Source organism: Cyrtonyx montezumae, unplaced genomic scaffold, assembly GCF_038088225.1.
Source record: "Cyrtonyx montezumae isolate F1298 unplaced genomic scaffold, pur_monq_1.0 scaffold_7, whole genome shotgun sequence".
Taxonomy (NCBI): Eukaryota; Metazoa; Chordata; class Aves; order Galliformes; family Odontophoridae; genus Cyrtonyx; species Cyrtonyx montezumae.
This window is the reverse complement of record NW_027072078.1, coordinates 26,020,152-26,042,352: the sequence shown is the minus strand read 5'-3', so window position 1 is coordinate 26,042,352 and position 22,201 is coordinate 26,020,152. Positions and strand designations below refer to the sequence as shown.

Below are 22,201 nucleotides of genomic sequence, written 5' to 3'. Positions count from 1 at the left end.
CGCAAAGAAGGGCAACTAGAAGGGCTGGAAACAACGCATCCACCTGCAGAAAGGGTTCTTTTGTCAGGAGGAAAAGTAGCTTCTCACATACAAAGAGATCTCACAGAAAAATACCTGCATTAACACAGAACAAACGTTACACCGGGAGAAGTCCCGCAGCCTCATCCGGCAGAATACAAATAACCCTGCACGCCCATTGCTTTAGAAGGGATCACAGCGTACGCTTCAACCCGAGCTCGCTGCCCCGCGTCTCGCCAAGAGCCGCGTGTACGGAACGAGGTGGGGGCCACCTCCGGCACCCAGGGGCCTCAGCCCCCGGCTCCGCTCCAGCCCCGGCCCCGAGAGCACCGCTCCCATCCTCCCGGCGGAGCTCGGGGGCACGGACGTCATCCTGCGCTACTTGTGAACTCCGTTTGTCCAGAAGCAACTACAGTCCGCGGCAGCGAAGTTGAAGGCGCTTTTCACAGCGCTCAGCCGATGCCGGGAGCCGCTCGCTCAGCGACCCGCGGCCACGGGACCCCGCGCCGGGACCGCCCCCGTCCCGCAACAGGAGGGGCTGCCGTACAGCTCGGGCAGGGCGGGAGCAGCCCCCGCAGCCGCGAGAGGGGGCAACACCCCGAAGCAAAGCCACCCCGGAGCAAAGCCGCCCCGACCTCGCCTTCCCCGCCCCGCCAGCCGGCGGCACCGCCGCGCCCAGCTCCGGGCCCCGTCCCGCACGCAACTTCGCCCAACTCCGCCGGCCGAGCCCCGGGGCCGGGACGCGAGCCCGCCTCGCCGTCACCCCCATCCCTCCCCGGTCCGGCCGCCGCCGCCACTCACCGCCAGCCCGAGCAGCAGCAGCGGAAACCGCCCGCGGCACCGCGCAGCCCCCGCGCGCTGCCCCGGCACAGCCATCGCCGAGCACAGCGCTGCGGGCTGCGGCTGCCGCTGCCACGTCTGGCGGCGCACGCGCATTCCGCCGCTCCCGCCCTGCCGCGAGGGGCACGCCGGGAGTTGTAGTCCGTCCCCGTGAGGGCACTCTCCCCATATCCCTCAGCTGCTCCCCATAGGACTGTGCTCCAGACCCTTCACAGCCCCACGACCTTCTCTGGGCACACTCCAGGACCTCAGTATCTTATAGCGAAGTGCCCAGGACTGAACATAGCATTTGAGTTGTGCCCTCACCAGCACAGAGGGACAGTCACCTCCTGCCAACTACACTATTGCTGATACAAGTCAGGATGCCATTGGCTTTCTTGGCCACCTGGGCACACCGCTGGCTCCTGTTCAGCTGGCTGTTAATTAACACCCACAGATACTTTTCTACCGGGCAGCTTTCCAGCCACTCTGCCCCAAGCCTGTTGCGTTGCATGGGGTTATTGTGATCAAAGAGCAGGACTTGACACACAGTCTTGTTGAACCTCATACAATTGGCCTCGGCCCATCGATCCAGCCTGTCCAGATCCCTCCGTGGGGCCTCTGCTTCTAGCAACCCCTTGGTTGATGTGCTTTTGTCAGACTCTTTAGAAACTTGCTGGTCTAGGGTGTGAGGTGAGAGAGTGAAGAGGGGGGAATGGGAGTTAACTGAAGAGAGGATTAGGAAGTGGGACCTGTTCTCTGTCTAGTTGTCCCCGCTTGCAATCATTAAACCCAAAAGAAGATCCCTGCAACCCCCTAGTGCCAGACAGCAAGCAGTCAGACCGCTGAGTCTAACCTGGATCCACTGAGACTGATCTGGAACATCTGCAGCCCCCAACAACAGGTCACTGAGTGCCAGGGCTGGGCATATGCAACATGCCCACTGTGCCCCATGGGCATCCCAGCCCTTCTGTTGGCCAGTGCAGCCCGGTGGGACCCACACCTCCCTTCCAGTGCTCTTCCTCAGTACAGCAACATCAAAGGGAAATCAAAGGTGTCTGCTAGAGTCTGATCCTGGCAGCTGTCTGTCGCCTGAGCATTGTGCCATGAGGACAGCTTCAAGGGAGCAATTTGTAGATCCATGCAGCTGACTGATCGCTTCAAGCGGTGATCATGAAAACTGAATGTCGCTGACATTAACAAGTCCCTTGGTAGGGATGTAATTTTACAAAGCAGAAGCACACACAGATAAAGTTATTACTATTAAAGTTTACACTTTTGTGACATCTTTCACAGCTGAATCAGTGTGCACTGTCCTCGGTCACAGCTGGATAACCTTCAGCAAGATATTTCACAGAGCTGTGCCCCACTTCTTGCTTGCTTGCAGAAGGCCTAGGTTGGCCAGCCTTCAAACAGGGCTGACAACCCTCAGCCTCACTGTAGTGCACTGGTGAGCATAGGTGAGCAGCCCTGGAATCATCAGGAGTTTGAGATGAGGAAGGGTGGGCAGCCAGAGACAGTCCAAGGAGAAGGAAGGAAAGGCGTAAATCTTGTCATTTTGCAGTGGAAGGACCCAAGATGAGCCACGTGTTGTATCAGATGCCTGTACATGCACTGCTGCTTCTTGCCTGCAGTCCCTGCTAAGTGTACCAGGGTTGCTGGCACTGTGCTCCTCACTGCTAGGGCTGGTGCTTTCCTGTCTGAAATAACAGCCTATCAGCAACAGACAACAGATCCCAGACTGCAGTCCATTTTGAACAAAACCTCCAGGAGGAGGTCAACTCTTCCAGATGCTGCTCATCTTCAGATCACCAGCCCAGAGCTGAAAGCCTTCTGCAAGCCACTATGCTGACTCAGCCAGACCTCTAATCTCAGCTGGATAACCAGGTCCTCAAAGGCTGTTCGAATCCTGTGACTCTTGTGAAGAAATCTGATACATCTTCTGATGCTTCACATTACAGTTACCAGTACCAGACAACGCTAAAGTAACCTCAGAATAGTAGCTTTTCTGTGCTGTGTCATCACCATGCAGGATGCACTGCCATTGCGGTAGGAAAGGATAAAACGCTGGGTCATCGTTGTTCTGTCGCAGGGTGCAACAGAAGGAAATGATCTCAGGAAGAAAGTAAAAAAAGGTTAAAGTTAAGGAAGACAAGCTACTTGAAACTGGGTTTCTGAAAGATTATACAGAAAAATTCTAGTCTGGGAAGCTGCAGTTCTTATATATGGAAGAATATTAAAAGGGTATTCTTGTGACAACTGCAGCTTCTTTCTTTCAGTTCAGCTCAATAATTTGTATTGACATGACACGCACTGCCTAAACTTAAAAGACAAAGTCATTGAGCATCTGTCTTAGGTCAAAATAATATATCAAATATCAGCTCTGAACTGGGCTTTACACAGTGGCAATCACTTAATCAGTCCAGTCGTGCATTACTAATGAACTCATTACAGCAGTATCTGTGTGCTCCACTATCCAGTCCCAAGTTTTACACTCTGTCTATTTGGCATTAATATCATATGTTGCTTGCTTCTCCATGCTTTTAATATTTGTATATGACACCTCAAGATGCTGTCAAAGCATCCATTAATTCACCACTGAGAAGCAAGAAAGCATTACTGCCCTTGGATTATAGATCAGAAAACAGTAGTGGAGAGATTATATGATTTGCCCAAGGCAATAAAACCAGACACTTTCAGATGAGGTTCATTTCCAAAAGTCTGCACTGGGACTGCTAATCCTTACTTGTCTGTCTATATTCAAATGCCTATTTTACCAAGAATTAAATACAAAATGGACTGACAGTAAGTATGTCTGCATCAAATCATACCTTCCATATTTTCTATATGTCTCTGCTTTATTTGACAAGGTTTATTCTTTGTTCCCTTTTTAACCTGAGCAAGTCTCTGGCAACCTCATAGTAAAGGTAAAATGAATCACCTTTACCACAAAAAATGACAGAGAGTGTTACAGGAAAAGACATGAGCACTGAATCCAGAAGCAATCCAATGGTTTACACTGGGACTCCAAAACACATAGCATTAGCCTGATATGAAAGCAGGATTCCCTCACTGCCTCAACTGCACCAAGGTCTCCTCCTTCCTTCCAGCACCATCTCTTTCTTCCTTAGTTCAGCTCCAGCCAACTGATTGTAATCTTTGGGCTTATCTCTTGTAAGTTTTGTGACATCTGTGTCATGGCACTGATTGCATCAGCTGAACATGCGAGCTGGTTGCCATCAACAGATTGATGGTATCAAAGCCCTGGGCTCCTCCTGACCTTTCCTGCAGCTCTTCTGCACATGATGAAAAGGAAAAGAGACAGGACCAGCCCCTGTAGGATTTTACATGGGAGTGGTCTCTGAGAAGAGGCACAGCTGCACATTGCTTTTCTCCAGCAGACGTCTGTCAGAGGGGAGAGCCTGAAGGCAGCTTTCCACTCCTGCTGCCTCCTCAGCATCTGGTAGCGGGACTGCAGATGAAGCGTGTCCACACACTTCAGCTAACAAGTTATACAAAAGATCTTTAGCATGCCAAAAAGAAAGAAAAAAAAAAGGGACATGAAGGTGCAGCTGTTATGTAGAGGATTGTTTCTTAGGCTGAACATTTCAGCTTCATACTTTTGCATAAAGCCTTTCAAATGCTATTTTGTTAATGGTGAAAATGCACTGCGTGTCTCCAGGGACTTCTCTCTGTAATTCTGCTGTAACGTATCTGTGCTTTTGACCTGATTTGCTCTCTGCAGTGAATGAGAATGGCATGAAGGCAGATCAGGGTGGGGTTTGGTTTGTAGGCTCCGCATACAGCATCCTTAGCAGTCTGCAAGGATGCTGTATGCACCCATGTCACTCAGCGTTTTCATTTTCTGCATCATATCCCTTTACATCTCTGAGGTCTTGGAGAACTGTGCACTTTTTGTATAGACCTCGTACAACACAAAGAAGAAATACACACATGCTGCGTGCTTTCATGGGAATTTTACTTTTGTACTATATTGTTGTTGTTTCCTTCAGTCTAGAATCAAAGTACTTTTGTGCCACAGGTATACAGATGTTCTTTATATACGAGAGGAAAAAAACAGTTGGTACTGCAGGAGTCAGTTAAAAGTAGAGTACAGATATTTTCCAAACTTTTCTTCCTGGAAATTTTCCATTACAGTTTTTATTGCTTTCTGTAGGTCTAAGGTCTGTGTGCCCCTTTACATTTAAGAGATCCTACTGTTAAGAACACTGTTGTTTCTTTCACTGAATCTCCAAAGCTGGATATAATGTGTTCCTGAGTAACATAAAAACCTTCTGCAGCACGGGCACCTTGCTGGCTGGTAGTAGATAATTTATGTCTATCAGTTACCTGCTGAGAGAGTAGTTTAAACAAGATTAAAACAACCAGTGTAGTCTAGCTGTTGTGCAGTGTCTGCAACACTACAGCATGTTTCCAAACTGCTGCCATCGAGACAGTTTTCTAGGGATTTGCAGAAGCTTTGTAAAACACTTGCAGGCTGTTTTACCTTGAATGCATCATGAGGAAAGGTTTGAACAATGAGCTTGTGAGGAGGGTGGAGAGAGAACTGAATCTGAATTCAATGTGTACGTAGACCACAGGTTTTATGCCTGAGGATTTACATTTCATAAGGTCTAGCAGGGGCCAATGTCTCCACCTGTAAAACAGAAATAGGAGCATTAGTGGAGTTTAGGTTAAACCCCTTGGATTGTGATGGCACCTACGTATCCTAATAACAGGGGCCCAGCTGGTTATTTTCAAACCAGAGCCAAAACCTCTGGTCTCTATTCTGCTGGCAAAAATATTTGTCTTCACTGGAAGAAGTTCACATACCCAGACTAACTCTGTTGCTCTGCTCAGGGATAGCCTCCCACCAAGGGGTTGCAATAGGGAAGGAAATGGGGCTTCTTGTGTGAGTAGATCTATTATGCTTCTGGGTCTGGGTTCACAAGGAAGGACTAAATATAAAGGTAGGATTGTAGAGATACGACCAAAATATTGTTTGGTGTAAAGCAGTGTTGGAGCTAATGGCCTCGATCTTCAGTAGATTTGCATCCATCTATGGTAGCTGAGCATCTGTCTCTATATTGAATCCAAAAGTGCATTAACATTCAACCGTCAGCATATATGCAGACACTGTTCTACTAAAGTATTTTTCATACATCTATCCTGTGAGAATATATCCAAAATATGCAATACATATTCAGTACTTTTCCCTCTCTGTATGTAGATAGATAATTTTATATCTACATTTTACGCATGTGCGCACATACATGGCATATAAAGTAAGCAGATCCTTTGTTTAATTTATATGATTATACATAAATATAATTATCCAGTCAATATAGTTTTGGGTTTTTTCTCCATTTTTCATCTTTTCTGGTATGAATTTGTGTGCTTAAAATACTGTCTGTGAAAGCTCAATTAAATATATGACTGTACAGTCACTACTTAACTGTATGCAGTAATGCAGACTTTAATGACAGGGTATTTCTCCCTGAAAGACCTTGTCTCTGCAAGGACCACTTCTCACAGCCATGTGAAAAGAGATGCATTCTGATGAAGTTAGAATAAAAAAAACATAATGATCAAATCCTTTGGCTTTCTGCAGATGTGCAGTCAGGGTAGCAATTTAGCAATTCAGTGAGGAATTTACTAGGTCCTTAGGATTTTTTTTCTCTAAACCTCTTCCCTTCCTGCTTATTGCAGGAACCCATCTTATAGTAGAAATACACTGCTGAGAATGCTCCATGTGAAACAAGATTGTAGAAGAAGAAGGGAAGCAACTGGGAATAAGGCCTTGATCCTAAACCCTTTGAAGGTAATGGGTTGACTTCAGCAGGCTTTGGCACAAGCTCTAGCTGTCAGGAAGAAAAGACAGTAAAGGAAGCAGGAAAAATAGCTCAGAAACAACATGGAAACAAAGGAGGCAGAAGTAATAAATGCTACAAAAGGAAGAAATCATAAAAAGGAGGAGTCGCCAATGAAAGAGAGGCAGAGGAGTGTGGTAGTGGATGCCACTGAAATGTCAGTAGATAAGAGTAAGAAGAAGTAACAGTAAGTAGCCCGTGAAACAGGCTGTGCAGGAAGCTGCTGTGCTCCTGTTTTTTAAGCTGGTCATCCACAGACCACAACTTTGACTCTGCCAGTGACTAGATGTCAGAGAACTACAGTCTTGTCTCCCCGCTGCAGCAAGGATTAGATTCATTTAGGATGGGTCTTACCACTGCAACGTGTTATGGGCTAAGAACAGGACTTAGGAGACTTAAGATCTGTTTCAGAGCTCTGTCCCAAGGCTCTGGCAAACCATTAATATGTCTGTGAAGTATTATTTTTCTCATTTTTCTCCTCTTGAAATATGCATAAGCCTGGTGACAGGAAGTTACTCAGCTGCTGTTTTTGAGGCAGGGAGGTGTAAATTTCTGCTGTTGAAAACCCTTGACAGGGTCTGTGCTGAGAATGGTCACTCCTCCTATAGTGAATTAAGTCTTACTATCCTCCTTTAAGATAATTAGCAACAACTGTTTGGTTCCTGGTACCACAGCACAATAATGAAATACTTGCAGCATCGTAACAACTGAGCAGCAACTCTGCCAACCAGGTGAATTCTATCCTACCTTCATTCTCTAGGACATCCATGTACCTGCTTTTTCAAAAAGCTGCATCATTTTGATTTTGCTGAATCTGCATTGTGACTTTCTCCTCCTGGGCTTCAGCCAGACTCTGGAACTGTAGGAGGGCCCCAGGACAGCAAGACACCAGTCTGGAGTGGGACAGAGACCTGTAGGTGACATCTCTCCACCTATCACATCTCTGTGCCTTAGAGGACAATCTTTTTTTTTTCATTACTTTTTCAAAATATCCTCTTATTCTCTTCTCTCCTGGGCTATCTTTTCCTGTAATATCCATTTCCCTTCTACATTTCTTTGCACTTAGCTGTCTTCTTACATCAGGCATCCACCTCATCCTTCCAAAGAAAGATTTAGATTAATAAGGGCCTTTTGCTGCTGTCACCTTGTTCACTGTCCATATGTATAATATTCACTGCTCCATCTTGTGTCTTGCTACTCAGACCATAAAATCTGAGCTCAAGACCATCTCTTTCTCTGTTTCTCAAGGGCCTACTTACTAGGTCAGTTGTTAGGCACATGCAGTAAACATCATAAATAATAATGACTCTGCGTTCCTTCAGCAATGATTTTCTCATTGGTCTTGGTGTTGGTTCCTGTGTACTCTGGCTCCAAGAGCTACATATACATAAAAATAGTCACAAGTGACTTTAGAAGCCAAGAGTTTTCCAGCAGCCTGCAGTTTTCATGCAGTGAGTGGACACAGTAAACAAATCAGGTACAGACAGGTATCTGATACAGCCTATCAGATTATTTCAGGTACATTTCTCTTCATTAAATTAAACTGTTTGGACAGAAAAATTCTATTCTGGGCATCTGGTTCAAGTTCAATTATTTTGGAAAACTTCTGCCAGAATTATTCAGCTATCTCTAAGGCTTATTGGATGAGGTACCTTAGAAATTCCTGTCCACCTTTTGTTTGAAAGGCTCTAATCCCCTCCTCTCTTAAAGGAGGTTTCTGGCTTTCATGGTAGAGTCATATCCAGCCCCTGCGAAGACCTAACCAATTTTCCCCAAAGTGAATTCAGATCATAAAAGCAAGTGCCTGAATTTGCAGGGCTACAGTCTGCACGGCTCCAAGAGCTCAGCCTTGCAGCCACAGAGATTGACAGAGCTGCTTCCCCATTCTACACCACAAGCATCAGCCATTTGCACTGAGGAACACTGAGAACCCATGAGCTGAGAAATGCCCTGGTATCAGATGAGAACTGGACTGAGACAGGCCAAGGCCGAGCAAGGAAATGCAGCCAGGAACCTAATTTGAAAACTTAAGAAATCACATATGCAAACTCTGCGTTCAGAGGGAACCTCACTCAAACACTGGGAAGTGCTAGAATAAGGATGCTTGAAAAACTATTGTCCTACTTGAATGCAGTTTGTGAGATTGAGTTTTTAATTACATAATTGTATTTTTTTTTCCCCTCACAGACTAACTTGTTTGTTGCATTTGTTGGGAGACTATAACTGGAAGAAAAAAAGATCTTATCAATGCAATATGACATCTATAACATCAGGCAAACTGTTTTCATTTTTTCCCCCAAAATTAATTCTAAATTTTGGTATCTTTGCTTCTGGATAACCACCTTAGCATCTGGTCAGGTTTGCAGCAATGCTGAGTGCTCATAGGAGAATCTGAATTCAATAGGAGCAGTGCAGTGAGTACCTGTGCTAGATACAGCTGACTATTCTGAAATAGGTGTTAGGCAGTTAAACAGCACATTCAAAAGAGAGAACTGAACCTTACATTCCCTTGTTTCAGTTCCCCATTTATGAAGTGGAAGGGAATGATCTTTTGTCCTATGGTACATTGGGAAGAGAAAGCTTATCAACGGGCGTGAAGCACTCAGGCTCTTTTGTGGTGATAAAGACCCTATGATGAAAGTAGCTCCCATCAAAGCAAAGTCTGAGTAGCATGCAGTAAGGAGGCAAGGGTATATGCAAGAAGGAAGATAAATCAAAATATGAAGAATTGCACGTGTACTGAGCACCATCTATCCTGTGTGCTAAAAGAGAAGGGAACAGTGGAAAAAAATATGTTCAGATATTAATGGAAGCCTACATGACTAAGAAAGCAGTCTTGGAGGAAATGAACAGTGACAAGATAAGAATTTGCTCAAAAACATTCTGTAGAAATGTGTTAAGGACCTGTAAAATGGAGATAATGATACTTTTCCTTGCTAGTGAAGTGCCTTGAGAACTGCTCATGAAATCTGCTACAAGACTTAATGAATTATTCTTTTCAGAGGAGCTGTTAAGATCTTACAGAGTGACTCTAGGATAGCTCAAAGAATGGATCTGAAGACGACTGTAGTCAGTGGGAAGTTAGTTAATTTCAGGGAGAGTTGGGGCAAAATCCATGAGCTATCAAATCCAGTTTCATTTTATGAAATAATTTGGTGTCATGAACTGTAGACTCCAGAGACAAAACTATGGATTTGAGGTTATTAGGGTGACATAAGCCAGGATCTGGACTTGATTTATTTTTTAAACAAGTTGTTTCTTGGCAGCAACCCAGAAAATAAGAACAATATATGTATAAAAATAAGAGGAAGGATAGCATGGAAATAAAACAGCAGTTGAAACTAGATCTGTTCAGACAGTGGAGTCAGTGCAATATTAGACAGGGACAGAACTGAGGCACTAATAAAGGCATTGTCCAGCTGAACTAGTAAAAAGCAATAGAATGAGGTTTAGTGGAGAGTGACAGGGTCACCTCAAGCTCATTTCCCTGCATGCACCGTAGAAGGAACATTGTAGAAATGGACACTTTTTCTCCTTCTGTCAGTTACACAGCAGAAAATCTGAGCATCTGCTGAAGGCGCTTGTCCATGACAAGCAGAAAACGGTTGCATTAAAAGCACAAGCCAATACAGTGAATGTGACCTAAGAAATACAGGCTGACAGTGAAAAATGCTGCAGATTTGAAGCATGCCATAGCTCTCTAAGTTTATGAAAGCAGTTCATCGAGGCAGCTAGCAGCATATCTAGTATGGAAAGAAATGACTGGGCAGGCTTCTGAGGTGTTAGGTTGGACAGGCAAAAAAGGCAAGGTTCTAAGCATCCTTTAGAAACAGCATTACCACTGCAATGACAATATAACCAGATTCCCCACTTATAACCAAATTCCCAGATCCTGAGCTAAGTTTTCAGCCAGAAACATCTGTTCCAGCACTGCTAATATAACCTGTACCACGAGGTTGGCATGGGAGTATGAGTTTTTATTTCCCTTTGCTCAGTTTCCATGAGTCCTTTGCCACTCTAAGGAAGAAAGCTACGTACCTATGTACAGCTATGGGCTGTAGCTCCTCTGTGTAGGTGACCCAGAAGAAAGCCTGCTCTGAGGGGAACGTGAGAAACACTGGATTCAGTTAATTTGTCTAAATGAGGAATTACCAAACACTTACGTTTTCCTAGCAAACTTCCCAAGATGAGAGCTATGAGCTATAAGCTCTCATGTTGTGTTGAATCACTTTGGAAGAATCCTCTTCATTACAGAGCATCTGGCACCACAGCATTTTGATCTGATCAGCTGTGTGTTGCCAGCGTGTTGCACCTTCATTGCAGCAATATGGATTTGCCATTCCCTCTCGATTCAGTCTTGAGATGGTCAGAAAGACTGAAGTGGAAAGGCTCAACCGTGTGCAATCCGCGAATTCTTCCTTACCACAAATCTCTTGGGTTTGTGCTTTTTTCCTGTCACTTAAATATCTGGCTGGTTGTGTGCTCATAAATGTCAAACACTTAAGAGGGAATGGATTTATTTTAATATTGTCTGTTTAGAGTAAGAATTTAAGGGCAAGAACCTTTTCCTTACTGGTATATAGACATAATTTCCTCATAAGGAACATGGATATATTCAAGTTACATAAGTCAAAACACTCTGTCATCTGTACCACAAAAGGGACAGTATGACTTATGCAGAGGAAAAGTATGACTCTTAAGTCTGCTGGAATTAAAACCCCACAACTTTAATTAAAATATGCTGCTTGTATGATGTTTTAATACTTAAGCACTGCAGTACATGTTGAAGTGAGAGCAAGATTGAAAAATGAGATTGAGCAAAGTAAGTTAAATTTTCTGTAGCGTTATGTGTCTTAGTCAAAGCTGGTTATGGGGAAAAGACACAGGAAACTTGACGTGGTTTTACTGTTTAATTGTACTTAAATACTGTAATAAAATGTCCTTTAAAATTTTCTTGTTTTTATGGTCTGTTCTCTTATCATAATAGCTACACACGAATTTACTGGACAATTTTACTACAGTATCTATTTGTTTCGTAATAGCATTTTGACAGATGAATTTGTGAACATAAATATCAGAATTGTTCATCCCTATTACTAATAACACCATGTGCTCAAACTGAGACAATCCAAAAACCCATTTGACCTTCCACTTTGAATGAGTTGCCACATTCTTGCGCTTTTCCAGGTACGTGAGGAAAACAGCTTCCTTCCTTTGGTGTTATTTTATGTTTTGTGTAGTAAGCAATGCAGAGGAAATAAAAGCTCTCTGTTTACAAATAACAGAGTCCCATCCAAGTGTTAACAACTGTTATTATTAATTATTTACATTGTGATAGCTCTGCAGAGACATCATCAGGAGCATAGCTCTATTATGGTAGCTCTATGCAAGCACAGATGAAAAAGATTATCATTGCTATTCCTTATGGCATGTACACTCTGTTGCCCAAGGTAACAGTGATTTGTTTACAAAAAGCAGCAAAAGGGCCTGGATTAATCCAAACAAAAAGCCTAATTGTATTACTAAAACCATTTGTGATAAGAAAGAAGGAAACAAAACTAGAAAATAATGTGCTAGATTAACCTCCCATCTGTTTACTGTTAAAATAATAGAGCGATCAGCTATTCCACACTTCAGAAGGGCCATTAAACAAAGAGACTGAAGAGGAATCAAGACAGTCATGAAAGGCAATATGCTAAGGGGAGCAAGGCCTTTTTTATTTTTTTATGGCTGCTTCCTACAACTTCTCCCCTGTGCTGAAATACATTAATGTCCTACCAGTGTTTTCACTTTTCTGAGCATGAAAGTCAGAGCAGACTGGGATGGAGAAGATGACCTAGCTAACTCATCAATTCTGTCAGCTTTGGCTAAAACCTGGGCAAGCACTGAGTTCCCCTTATTGCACCTCTATGTGGTAAATAACTCCTAAGGATGGTACTTCACGAAGAAATAGTATAGATGATAGTATATTTTGAGTAGTTCTATATAGATAGTATACAAATAATACAAAAGAGAAGATGGCTCACCTTCAGGATGACAAGACTCACAAGGGACTCCACATGGGAGGGATCTCTGAGAAGAGAGCCTTTCCTGGTGGTGGTCAGCCCTTAAATGGGGTTTGGGAGAGGTGGAGCCAGGCTCCACCCCTTCCAATCACACAGGTATATCACCTCCACCTGTGCTCACCTCAGGTGACCAATCAGTGGCTCAGGCAGTGATTTGGCAGTTCCCATACAACCTCCTTCTGGATCTTTTTCTTTCCTGTTTCTCTTCTATCTTTTTAACTTTTCTTTTGTAAGGCAGCTCGCTTGGCCAAGACCACAGACCTGTTGCTATGACTTTAAAGAAGTGGAACTCAATGCTCTCAAAATCATGAACCCTATTTAACCTTTTAGTAATGGTCATGAGCACACTTTTGACTCATTAATCCTAACAGATTTAATATAGTGCCAATGGGGGGAGCTTACAGTCTAGGAGCATTATATTAATCTAAAATTATAAAAAGACATTCTAATTTTGGACCCAGAGCTACTTGAAAGTATTTCATTAATTACTAAAATCAGCATCAGTAGGTGTTAGATCCCCTTGAGGGTCTCTGTTTCAGAGACTGGTGGAGGAAGCCTGTGGCATATCAGGATACTGAAGTCTGTGAAACTATAGGCCAACATACTAATTCCTGGGTTACTTTCCTTTCTCCTATCCAATTGCCGTTTCTAGAAGATTTGATTCGTTATCGTTGCTTCATTTTCAGTAGTATGCTAGTTTCCTGGGCAGCCAACACAATATACCAGGTTTCTCTGAATTCTCCAGAAACAGCAGCCTCCTACAAAACCCTTCTCCCTTCAGAGTGCTTATTTAAAGCACGGATGTCAGAAGAGCAGTCAGGCATGTTTTTTCTCTTTGCTCGCTAAATGATACTTAACCTACTGTTCCAGAATCTAGAGAAGATTGTTTTCTCCTCTGGACTTCTTCTGAGAAAAATTGCTTCCTTTCTTTCTCTCTAAGAGGGTCTTTTCCATTAAGCTTTAGGGGAAGCAATCTCTGCTAGAATGCATGATCATGGTCATAAATGCATCTCAGCACTGCAGCTCACGTATAAGAATTAAAGGGAGCAGCCTTTGTCATTTAATCTGATCCACGGGGGACTGAGAAAGAAAAGCAGGCAGTATCAGTGCCTGCTCCATTTGTCTAAAGCAAATCTGACAAAAAAAAAAAAAAAAAAAAAAGTAGGATCTAGTCTGTGTGATGGAGAACTGAGCTTTTAACAGCACTGTTTTAATTAAAATGTTTCTGCTTGATGGTACTTGTTTTCTGCAGAAAATTGAAGCTGAAACAGTAATCATAACCTTAGCTACTACAGTTCTGTAACAATGCTGGTCTTTCATATCACGCTGCCATTGCCTTACTCTTCTCCCTCTGGGTACATAGTCACTACCTTACTGCCCTGGTGCACCAATTCCCTGTACAAATAAAGTGAAAGAGAAGTGCATGTTAGTCTACTTATTCAGGACAGGGAACCTAACATATGTATGCAGAATACTTCTTTGCTGCATCTGCACTACAGTTCCCAGGAAGCAGTGCAGCTATGTTGGGAAATCAAAATATTTTCCTTTTTCATTGCTACTTCAGGCTATCCTACCTCACAAAGTCTCCTTAACTGCCAGTTTCCCAAGTAGTTCTAACCAAGAATCTTCAAAGAGAGAATGGAGGAAGGGACAGAAGAGGGACATAGTTAAGATCAGAAAGGAAACCTAGACTTCTGATTTTTGCGTGCCATCATCTTCTAATGAGTTTAGTTTTTATTATGTGAGGCACTTAGGCAGATTCTTAAAAAAAAAAAAAAAAAAAAAAAGGGGAGGGTGTTAATAATGATCAATCTACATTTTCTCTGCACAAAACCACAGAGGTTATAATGCATGGCATAATTGCAGTGCACCGAATGTTTCCCTTTTATGGCTGGCTGCAGAGGCTGCAATAGGATGTTACTCACTTCCAGGTAAGGGAGTCCTTCCTTTGGTTTAGGTGGCAGGCATCTGTGCCTCTGCTGCTGAAAGTGTTCAGACTTGATTGTGACTGGCAGCTGTAGACAGCTACCTTTAATTATTATACAATCAACATTGGTTTGTCACATTCTCCTTTCAAAATGACTCCAGTGTACCTGACAACAATACTATATCAGACAAACCAAAGATGTTCTTGGAAAGGAAGGAGTTTTCCTGAATGCTTTTCATTCAAGGAAGGATTTATGACATGCTTTATGTGGCCATATTTCTTTGTTTCATTTCTCTTTCCCCAAAACATCACAAGGAAGTAGAAAAGACTCAAGGTTAGATTTGGCAGAATTCCAACAGCAGTCTCTCCTTTAGTCAGTGATTAATTATTTATCTATTCTCATGAGAAAGAAAATCGACACACAAACAAAACCAGGATGTATTATGTGTATTTACAAGCAAGAGAAACACAGCAAAGATAAAGGAAAGAATTGTAAATTTGAAATATTCTTGAAGATAAGATGCTAAGGATAAAGAGAAGTTTCAGGAATGTATTCAAGTACATTGGCCCAAATCCATGACGGCTATTAATCCACAGCTCACTGAAGGTCTTGTTTCATTGTTACTTAAAAACAGAACAAAACCCAACTCCAGAGCAGATACAGCAAGCAACATCCACTCAGAGCATCATGTGCTGGATTAGACTGAGAAAAACACACTGAGTTAGATAGCTGCCACCAAAGAGAAAGAACAAATGAGCTTGTAGCTATGGCTTTAGAGCATGGCTGAGAAGGGACTGATTGTGAAAATCATCTCCTATCTCTGCATCTGTTCCATAAGGAAAATAAGTCTATTCTTAACTTTTTCCATTGTGAAAACCACCAGGGAAGATATGCTGTACTGTTATTCCAGAATGTAAAGAGTCAGGGTTTGGTCAGCGATGTTACAGCGAGGCTGCCCAGATTTGGCATGATTTACAACAGTTTTCAAACATACTTTTAGCTATGCTGTCCAGGAAAAAACTGAGTCTATTGAGAGTTTAATTTGAAATTTAAAGCAGAGAAAAAAGAGAAAAAAGTGTACACATCGAATTATTGCACTGCCCTCTTAAGCTACCATTAGTGAGGACACTGATCTTAATAGATTGCTGAGTTAATAACTTATGACAATCTCTATACTCTAGGCTGAGACCAGTCATGAAAAACAGCAATGCAGGAAGATCACGTGGTGTCAGGTTTTACAAGAGCTACAGCAACTTAGCTGCTGGCTAGTGAGAGCGTATCTAATCTGAGTATCGTTCAATCAGTGAGGTTCCATCCTTCAGAAAAGAGGAGCAGCTGAAATAAATGTTATTAGTTCCACAAATTAATTAAGGTTTCTTGCTCTTTTGTCTGCCACATAGCCTTTCATTCTTTTTCTCTCCTGCCCTCTCTTTTAATCTTGCATGCATAGGAGACAGGAATCCTCCATCACTTGGACATTCTCTTATACATATGAACCCAACCCACTGCTAGGACCTTTCCAATAAAAAATCACCTCAGAATGTGCAAGAGCACAGCAAACAACCAGCAGGGAGTGGAATCCCATGACAACTCATGTATGAGTTTAGTCAAAATCCATACAGGCATTACAGTGTGTGAACGTGCTAAGAGAGATGGCAATTGTACTAGCTGGTCTGATGCCTTCCCAGCCTAAACAGCAAGAAGTGGTTCCTCAAAGCACACAGACTAAAATTCATGACCTTAAGGAGCTCCTGGGGGAGCATTAAAGAGAAAGTTGCCTTAGTTGTGTGTGCTTAATGGGAAAGCATGACATCTGTGAAAAAGGCAGTAAATGATATAACCTTGTAACATCTTTCTAACCAGTGGAATGCCCAAACACTTAGGAGCTATTGGCATCACTATGTCTGTCTACTGCAGAAATGCAGCCATTTCAGGGCTGTAAAGCAGCAGCTGCTGCACAATCCACTACTGAACAGTCTGAACATTCCTTGTGAGTAATACTATCTCCTGCTGGAACCACACAGCAAGTGTAACTGGTAATGTGTGGACTCAATGATTATCAAACATGGTCCTGCCACAATCCATGTCTCAGACCTCCCCTGAACTCTCTTTGCCCTTCAGTGTACCAAGCCTTTTCTCACTATTTTTCCAACATGCACTGTGGCTGACAGAAAAATAACTGAGCAAAATTAGACTGACACTGGAAAACAATGGGAAACTGACCTTCCTTCATTTGTTTTACTGCACTCCATTATTCAGCTTTCTCTCACCAGAGCGTTGGGAGCTCACACTTGTTATTGTGCACACTTTCTCTCTCACACACACAGAGTAACTTTCTCTTCAGTCTGCTCTGCATATTTGTGCTTTGCATTTCTTTGTTGCCCTTTTGTTTTCTGCATTGGCTGAAAGCTTGCTCACAGCTGGCTTTACCACAGAAGCACACCTGACACAGAAAGACATAAAAGAATGATGCTTATTTTAGAGTCTGTCTGGTTTTGAACAAACAAATAAACAAACAAATTTAAAATGAATCTTGTCCTGAGCTCCCAGCTGCAGTAAGACATCATAGCTCTGAGATTGACAGGTGTTTGGACGTTGTGGGAGCAGTGGTTTTAGTAGGTTATAGCTCAAGAATTGCTGTGTTTGTAGTCAGCAGAATTGGTGACCTGGGAAGCAAGCTGCTGACTGCTTGAAGACCATGCAAAAATCTTGTCTGTCTTCCTCTTGGTATTAAGAGGAAGAATTAATACCAGATTATGGGTGAAAATCTGGATTAAAGTGAACCTGAATTTTTGTAAAATGAAGATATTCTGCTGCGATTCATAGATAACTGTCAAAGGATGTGATTATTCAGACCAGGTTTCAAGCACTGCCAAAAACAGAGACCTGAATGCAAATTCTAACATTGTTATTCAGACTCATCATCTGAACACCTTTGAATAACTCTAAGTGGCTATAATGCAAGACATACAGTGAAGCAGAGGATGTGTGCTTCAGCACTGATCATTGTAGCTTTATGAACTCTCAGTATCATCATTTGTATCAGTGTAGTACCAATCACCAAAGCTCATTTTGAATCCTGCAGAGATAAATTATTGGTGTTTAGGTTGCACAGTCTTTTCCTTTGTTATGTCAGGTGCAAATGACAGTTTGAAGTGAGTAGCACTGCTTCAGCTCAGCATCTGATATGTTTGCTTACCTGATGCAGTGTTTTTAGGTATCAAATAATGAGAGTTCTTGAGTCAGATCTTATAACCACAGTGAGCATTAACGGGTAAACCAACAAACAGTAATGGATAAAGCTCCTGTGGGAGGTGTAGTGGAAATGCTAAGTCACAGCTTGAAGCAGTGATTGAGCACCTGGTGGGCAGGCAGGGCCAACCCAGGGGAGCTCAGCTGTATGCAATCTACCTGAGTGACCAGAAGGGGTGGAGCCAGGATCCCCCTCCCCCCCTTTGCAGACCTCATTTAAGGGTTGGCAGTTGAAGCAAGGGGATTTTGTTGGAGATCCTTGTGTACCTGAGGCCTTCTGAAGGTAAGTAGCTTTTTTCTTTGTTTCTGTAGCTGTTTGAGCAATTTCTTACTTGTTGCAGCCTAGGCCTTTGCTACTCTGTTGTCATTTGTTGTCATTGCTGCATTTTCCATTGTGTTACAGGAGGGAATTTGGGATGTGCTTGGAAAGTGGGAACATGAGGCTCTAATGGGGTTTAACTGGACCAAGTGCAAGGTATTGCAGTTGGGCTGTGGTAATCCTAGGTCTAAGTGTGGTCTGGAAGAACTCTACGAGAGCAACCCTGTAGAGAAGGACTTGGGGGTCCTGATGGATGAAAATCTGATGCACACCCGCAGTGTGTGTTTGCAGTCCAGAAGGCCAACTGCATCCTGAGCTGTATCAACAGAGGTGGGAGGGGCAGCAGGGTGAGAGAAGGAATTGTCCTTCTTTGCTCTGCTCTCCTGAGGCCCCATCTGGAGTACTGAGTCTAGGCCTGCAGCCTCCAGCACAGGAGGGATGTGGGGCCAGAGGAGGGCCATGACTGTGATCAGAGGGCTGGAACATCTTTCCTACGAAGACAGGCTGAGTGAGTTGAGCTTTGTTCTCTCGGAGAGAAGATTGCTGTGGGCATACCTCACTGTGGCTTTCTAGTACTTGAGGGGAGCTTACAAACTGAGGAGGGAGCCAACTTTTTTCATGGTCTGCAAGGGGAAATGGCTTTAAACTAAAAAAAAAGTTTAGGTTAGAAGTTAGGGAGAGATTCTTTACTCAGTTTAGTGAGGTGCTGGCACAGGCTAGAGAGGTTGTGAGTGCCCATCCCATGAGGCATTCGAGGATGGGCTGGATAGGGCCTGGGCAGCCTGATCTGGTGTCTGATTTAGTGGCCATCAGCTCTATTTATGAAACGGGTGCTGGTATTAGATAATCTTTAAGGTCTCTTCCACCCTCAGTCATTCCTTGACTCTATGGAAGGCATTCATATCTTAGTCTGGCTGCTCATATATTGGTTTCAATCAGATTGCTCAGTGGTTGTTACACTTCAAACCAAGCCTCTTAAATGACCAAATGCATTTATTCATGAGAATGAATGCTTTTAGCCTGCACTGGAGAAACTGGTGGCTGACTTCTCTATTTAATCAGACTCAGGAAGACATATGTTTAATATTGGAATTCACCCTTTTTATTCCCTGTGGAAAAAACTGTCTGTGGGTGATATATAGGGGTATTCAGGTAAAAATGCCCTTAGTCATCATTATGTTTAAGCACATGCTTAAGTTTAAGCAAGTGCTTGAATACCACTGCTGCTCCTTGAATTTAAATGGGACTTTGTTCGAAGATTAATTGATATTTACTCCTTGACTGTCTGGGGTGTGCTTGCTTATGACTTCTGTTGTTTTGCTGGGTTAGAGTTTATAACTGAGTTAATTTTATCCTAGTCTAATATTTCAAGCACATATACAAAGAATAAACCTAATCTTCTGCCAATATTCCACCTCTCTGGTCTCATGACACCCAGAACACAAACCACTGATCAGACTCACAGATCTTGTTTCAGAAGGCACCAGCAGCAAATCATACCTTTGGCTGGAATACCTACATTAATGCATCTCTGTTGCATGTGACTAGCTTGGAAAATGAAGTTAAACTTGTACAATAAAAGTAATTTAATACATGATTTAGAACTTTAACCACCTTACTACAAATTAATTTGTGTGCCTGCAGACCTTTACTTGTATAAGCAACCCAATATGTTTTGATGAGGAAGGAATTATTAGTGAGATTTGGCCTGCTGACTGTAGAAATGATTGTATTGTAGATCAGTGATAATATTTACATGGAATGTGGCACTTCTGTTCATTTTTTTCTGAATTTTTTCTTCTTTAGCATTGATGAATTTTTCATCTTTGAGAAAAGGTAGGAGAGGAACAAACCTTGCTGGCCTTAATCTGTTACCACAATCTGGGTGTAATATATAGGCAATCAAATAATTGATCACACTTATCCTGGTTACCTACTAATGAAATCATGGCTGAGATTTAAGTCACTATTCTAATAAGCTAATTCTGTTGATCTCTAGAGGAGCTTTGAACAACTTTGACTGATGGGTGAGTTGCAATGCTTTCTATTTTATAGAACTGGATCTTCTGTTGTGGATTCACCATAAAATTAGGTTGGGTAGAACCATCTAGAGGCCCCTAGTCCAAACTCCTATTCAAAGCAGATCTAGCTTCAAAATCAGGTCAGGCTGCCAAGGGCCTTGCCAAGTTTTAATAATGAACAAAGGTAGAGATTGAGCAGTCCCAAAATCAGTGATGTCAGTCCCACCAGGATTATTCTTCTATATTTCTGAAGAGTATTTCCCTTGTTGCAGCTTGTGATTATTGCTTCTTGCCTTTTTGCTGTTCATCTCTGAGAAAAGTTAGGTTTTATCTTCTTGTAGGATTATGATAATGTAATTATATATCCTGTTGTCCTTCTCTTCTCCAGGCTAACAAAATGCAGTGGCCCCAACTTCACAGTACAGCAGGTGCTCCAGTCCTCTAATTGGCCTCTCTGGAGACTTTCTAGTTTGTCAGTAGCTCTTGATCTATAGGCCCTGGGCTCTGGTGAGGTCACTTGCTCAGCCCCAGCTGAGAATTTTGCATAGGCTGCTTCTGACCTGCATGCCTTTTTGCATTTGCCTTTATTGAACTTGATATGGTTCTGTCTCACCCACTCCTCCAGTTGTTTGGCATCCTTCTGAATCAGAACTCTGTCCTCCGGTCTAGGGGTCACATGAAGGGGGTGTATCATCTCAGCATCCAGGATCATATGGTATAACAGTAGGACAGCATATTGGCTTAGTCAGCAAAAGATAATTTTCTGCTTTTCTGGCAGTAATAAAATTCTTAATAATTGTTGACCAGAATTCATAGGTTCACAGGTACACTAGGTTGGAAAGGACCTACAAGATCTAGTCCAACCATCCTCCTATTGCTGTAATACTTCTGTCCACTAGACTAGGCTGAATACATGATACAAGTTGTAGTCTGTGTAATGCTAGTTAGAAAAACTAGTAATTGTGTTGATTATACACATTTATATTTAAAGTGATTTCTGATGGATAACTTTGAACTGAAAAGAACTGGAAGGTGGATAATCAGTAATATATAAATAGCTATGTAGAGAAAGTGGTTGTGATTATCTGAGAAGGATTATATTGGCATATTGTTAAAGCTTGATACCTGACCTGCCTGCTCCAGCCACCCTAATCTGCACTGTGTGCCTTCAGAATTCACTGTGGAGCTCCGGTCTGCTTCACTGTCATGCCTTACATTTGAAGTGCCACTGTGTTGTGATGGTCATGCTGAAGGAAGAATGTGATGTTTTGCAGGAGAAGTTGTAGGCCTTTTACCTGCTGCAAATGCAAAGCAGAAAGTCTCTCAGTGCACTGGCCCACTCTGCTGTAATTTTTTTTCTTTACTGACATCCCTGGCTGTGCCTTTGAAAGGAAGACAGTCTCAGCTAGGAAGCAGTGTGGTGCACAGCCTCATGCCATGGCACTCTTTAACTTTCTGCTACTGTAATGCTTCTGGTATCTCATAATCTCTCTGCTGAGGTACTGCAAGCAGTAAGATAGCTGTCTCTTCCAACTTTAACTGAAACAGGCTGCACATTGCAGTAAGATCCAGACCAACCTCCCCTGTGTGCTTAGGTTTACCAATGACAAAATAACAATAAATATTCATGTTCCATGTTTTACCAGTTTAGCCTGGGTCCAGGGTTCCCATTCACCACTGGGCCGTTTCCATAATCCCTCCATTCATGTGGAAAGAAGCCACCTTGCCTCCAATGAATTGGGTAACAAAGATGTCAGGGAGGGGATCTCAGTGGGAGACCCCCATCTCTCTGTACTTAGTTTGAAGGTTTCACTAATGTGGGGCCATCTGGTGTCATGCAAGAGTGTTTCAGCTCAAGAGGAGCCAGAGCTACAATGTACAAACTCAAAAAGCACGGGCAGAGCTGTTG

General features: G+C 42.9%; 1 protein-coding gene across 1 annotated transcript in view; it reads right to left on the bottom strand.

Annotated features, from left to right (window-relative positions):
• The window catches only part of PDIA5 (protein disulfide isomerase family A member 5), an 89,901-nt gene extending 88,932 nt beyond the window's left edge, over positions 1 to 969 (bottom strand). Inside the window, exon 1 of the mRNA XM_065751187.1 lies at positions 820 to 969. Within this exon, the coding sequence (XP_065607259.1) occupies positions 820 to 954 (135 nt within the window). The 5' untranslated portion in view covers positions 955 to 969. The remainder of the gene's footprint in view (positions 1 to 819) is intronic.
• Between the last annotated feature and the right edge of the window lie 21,232 nt (positions 970 to 22,201).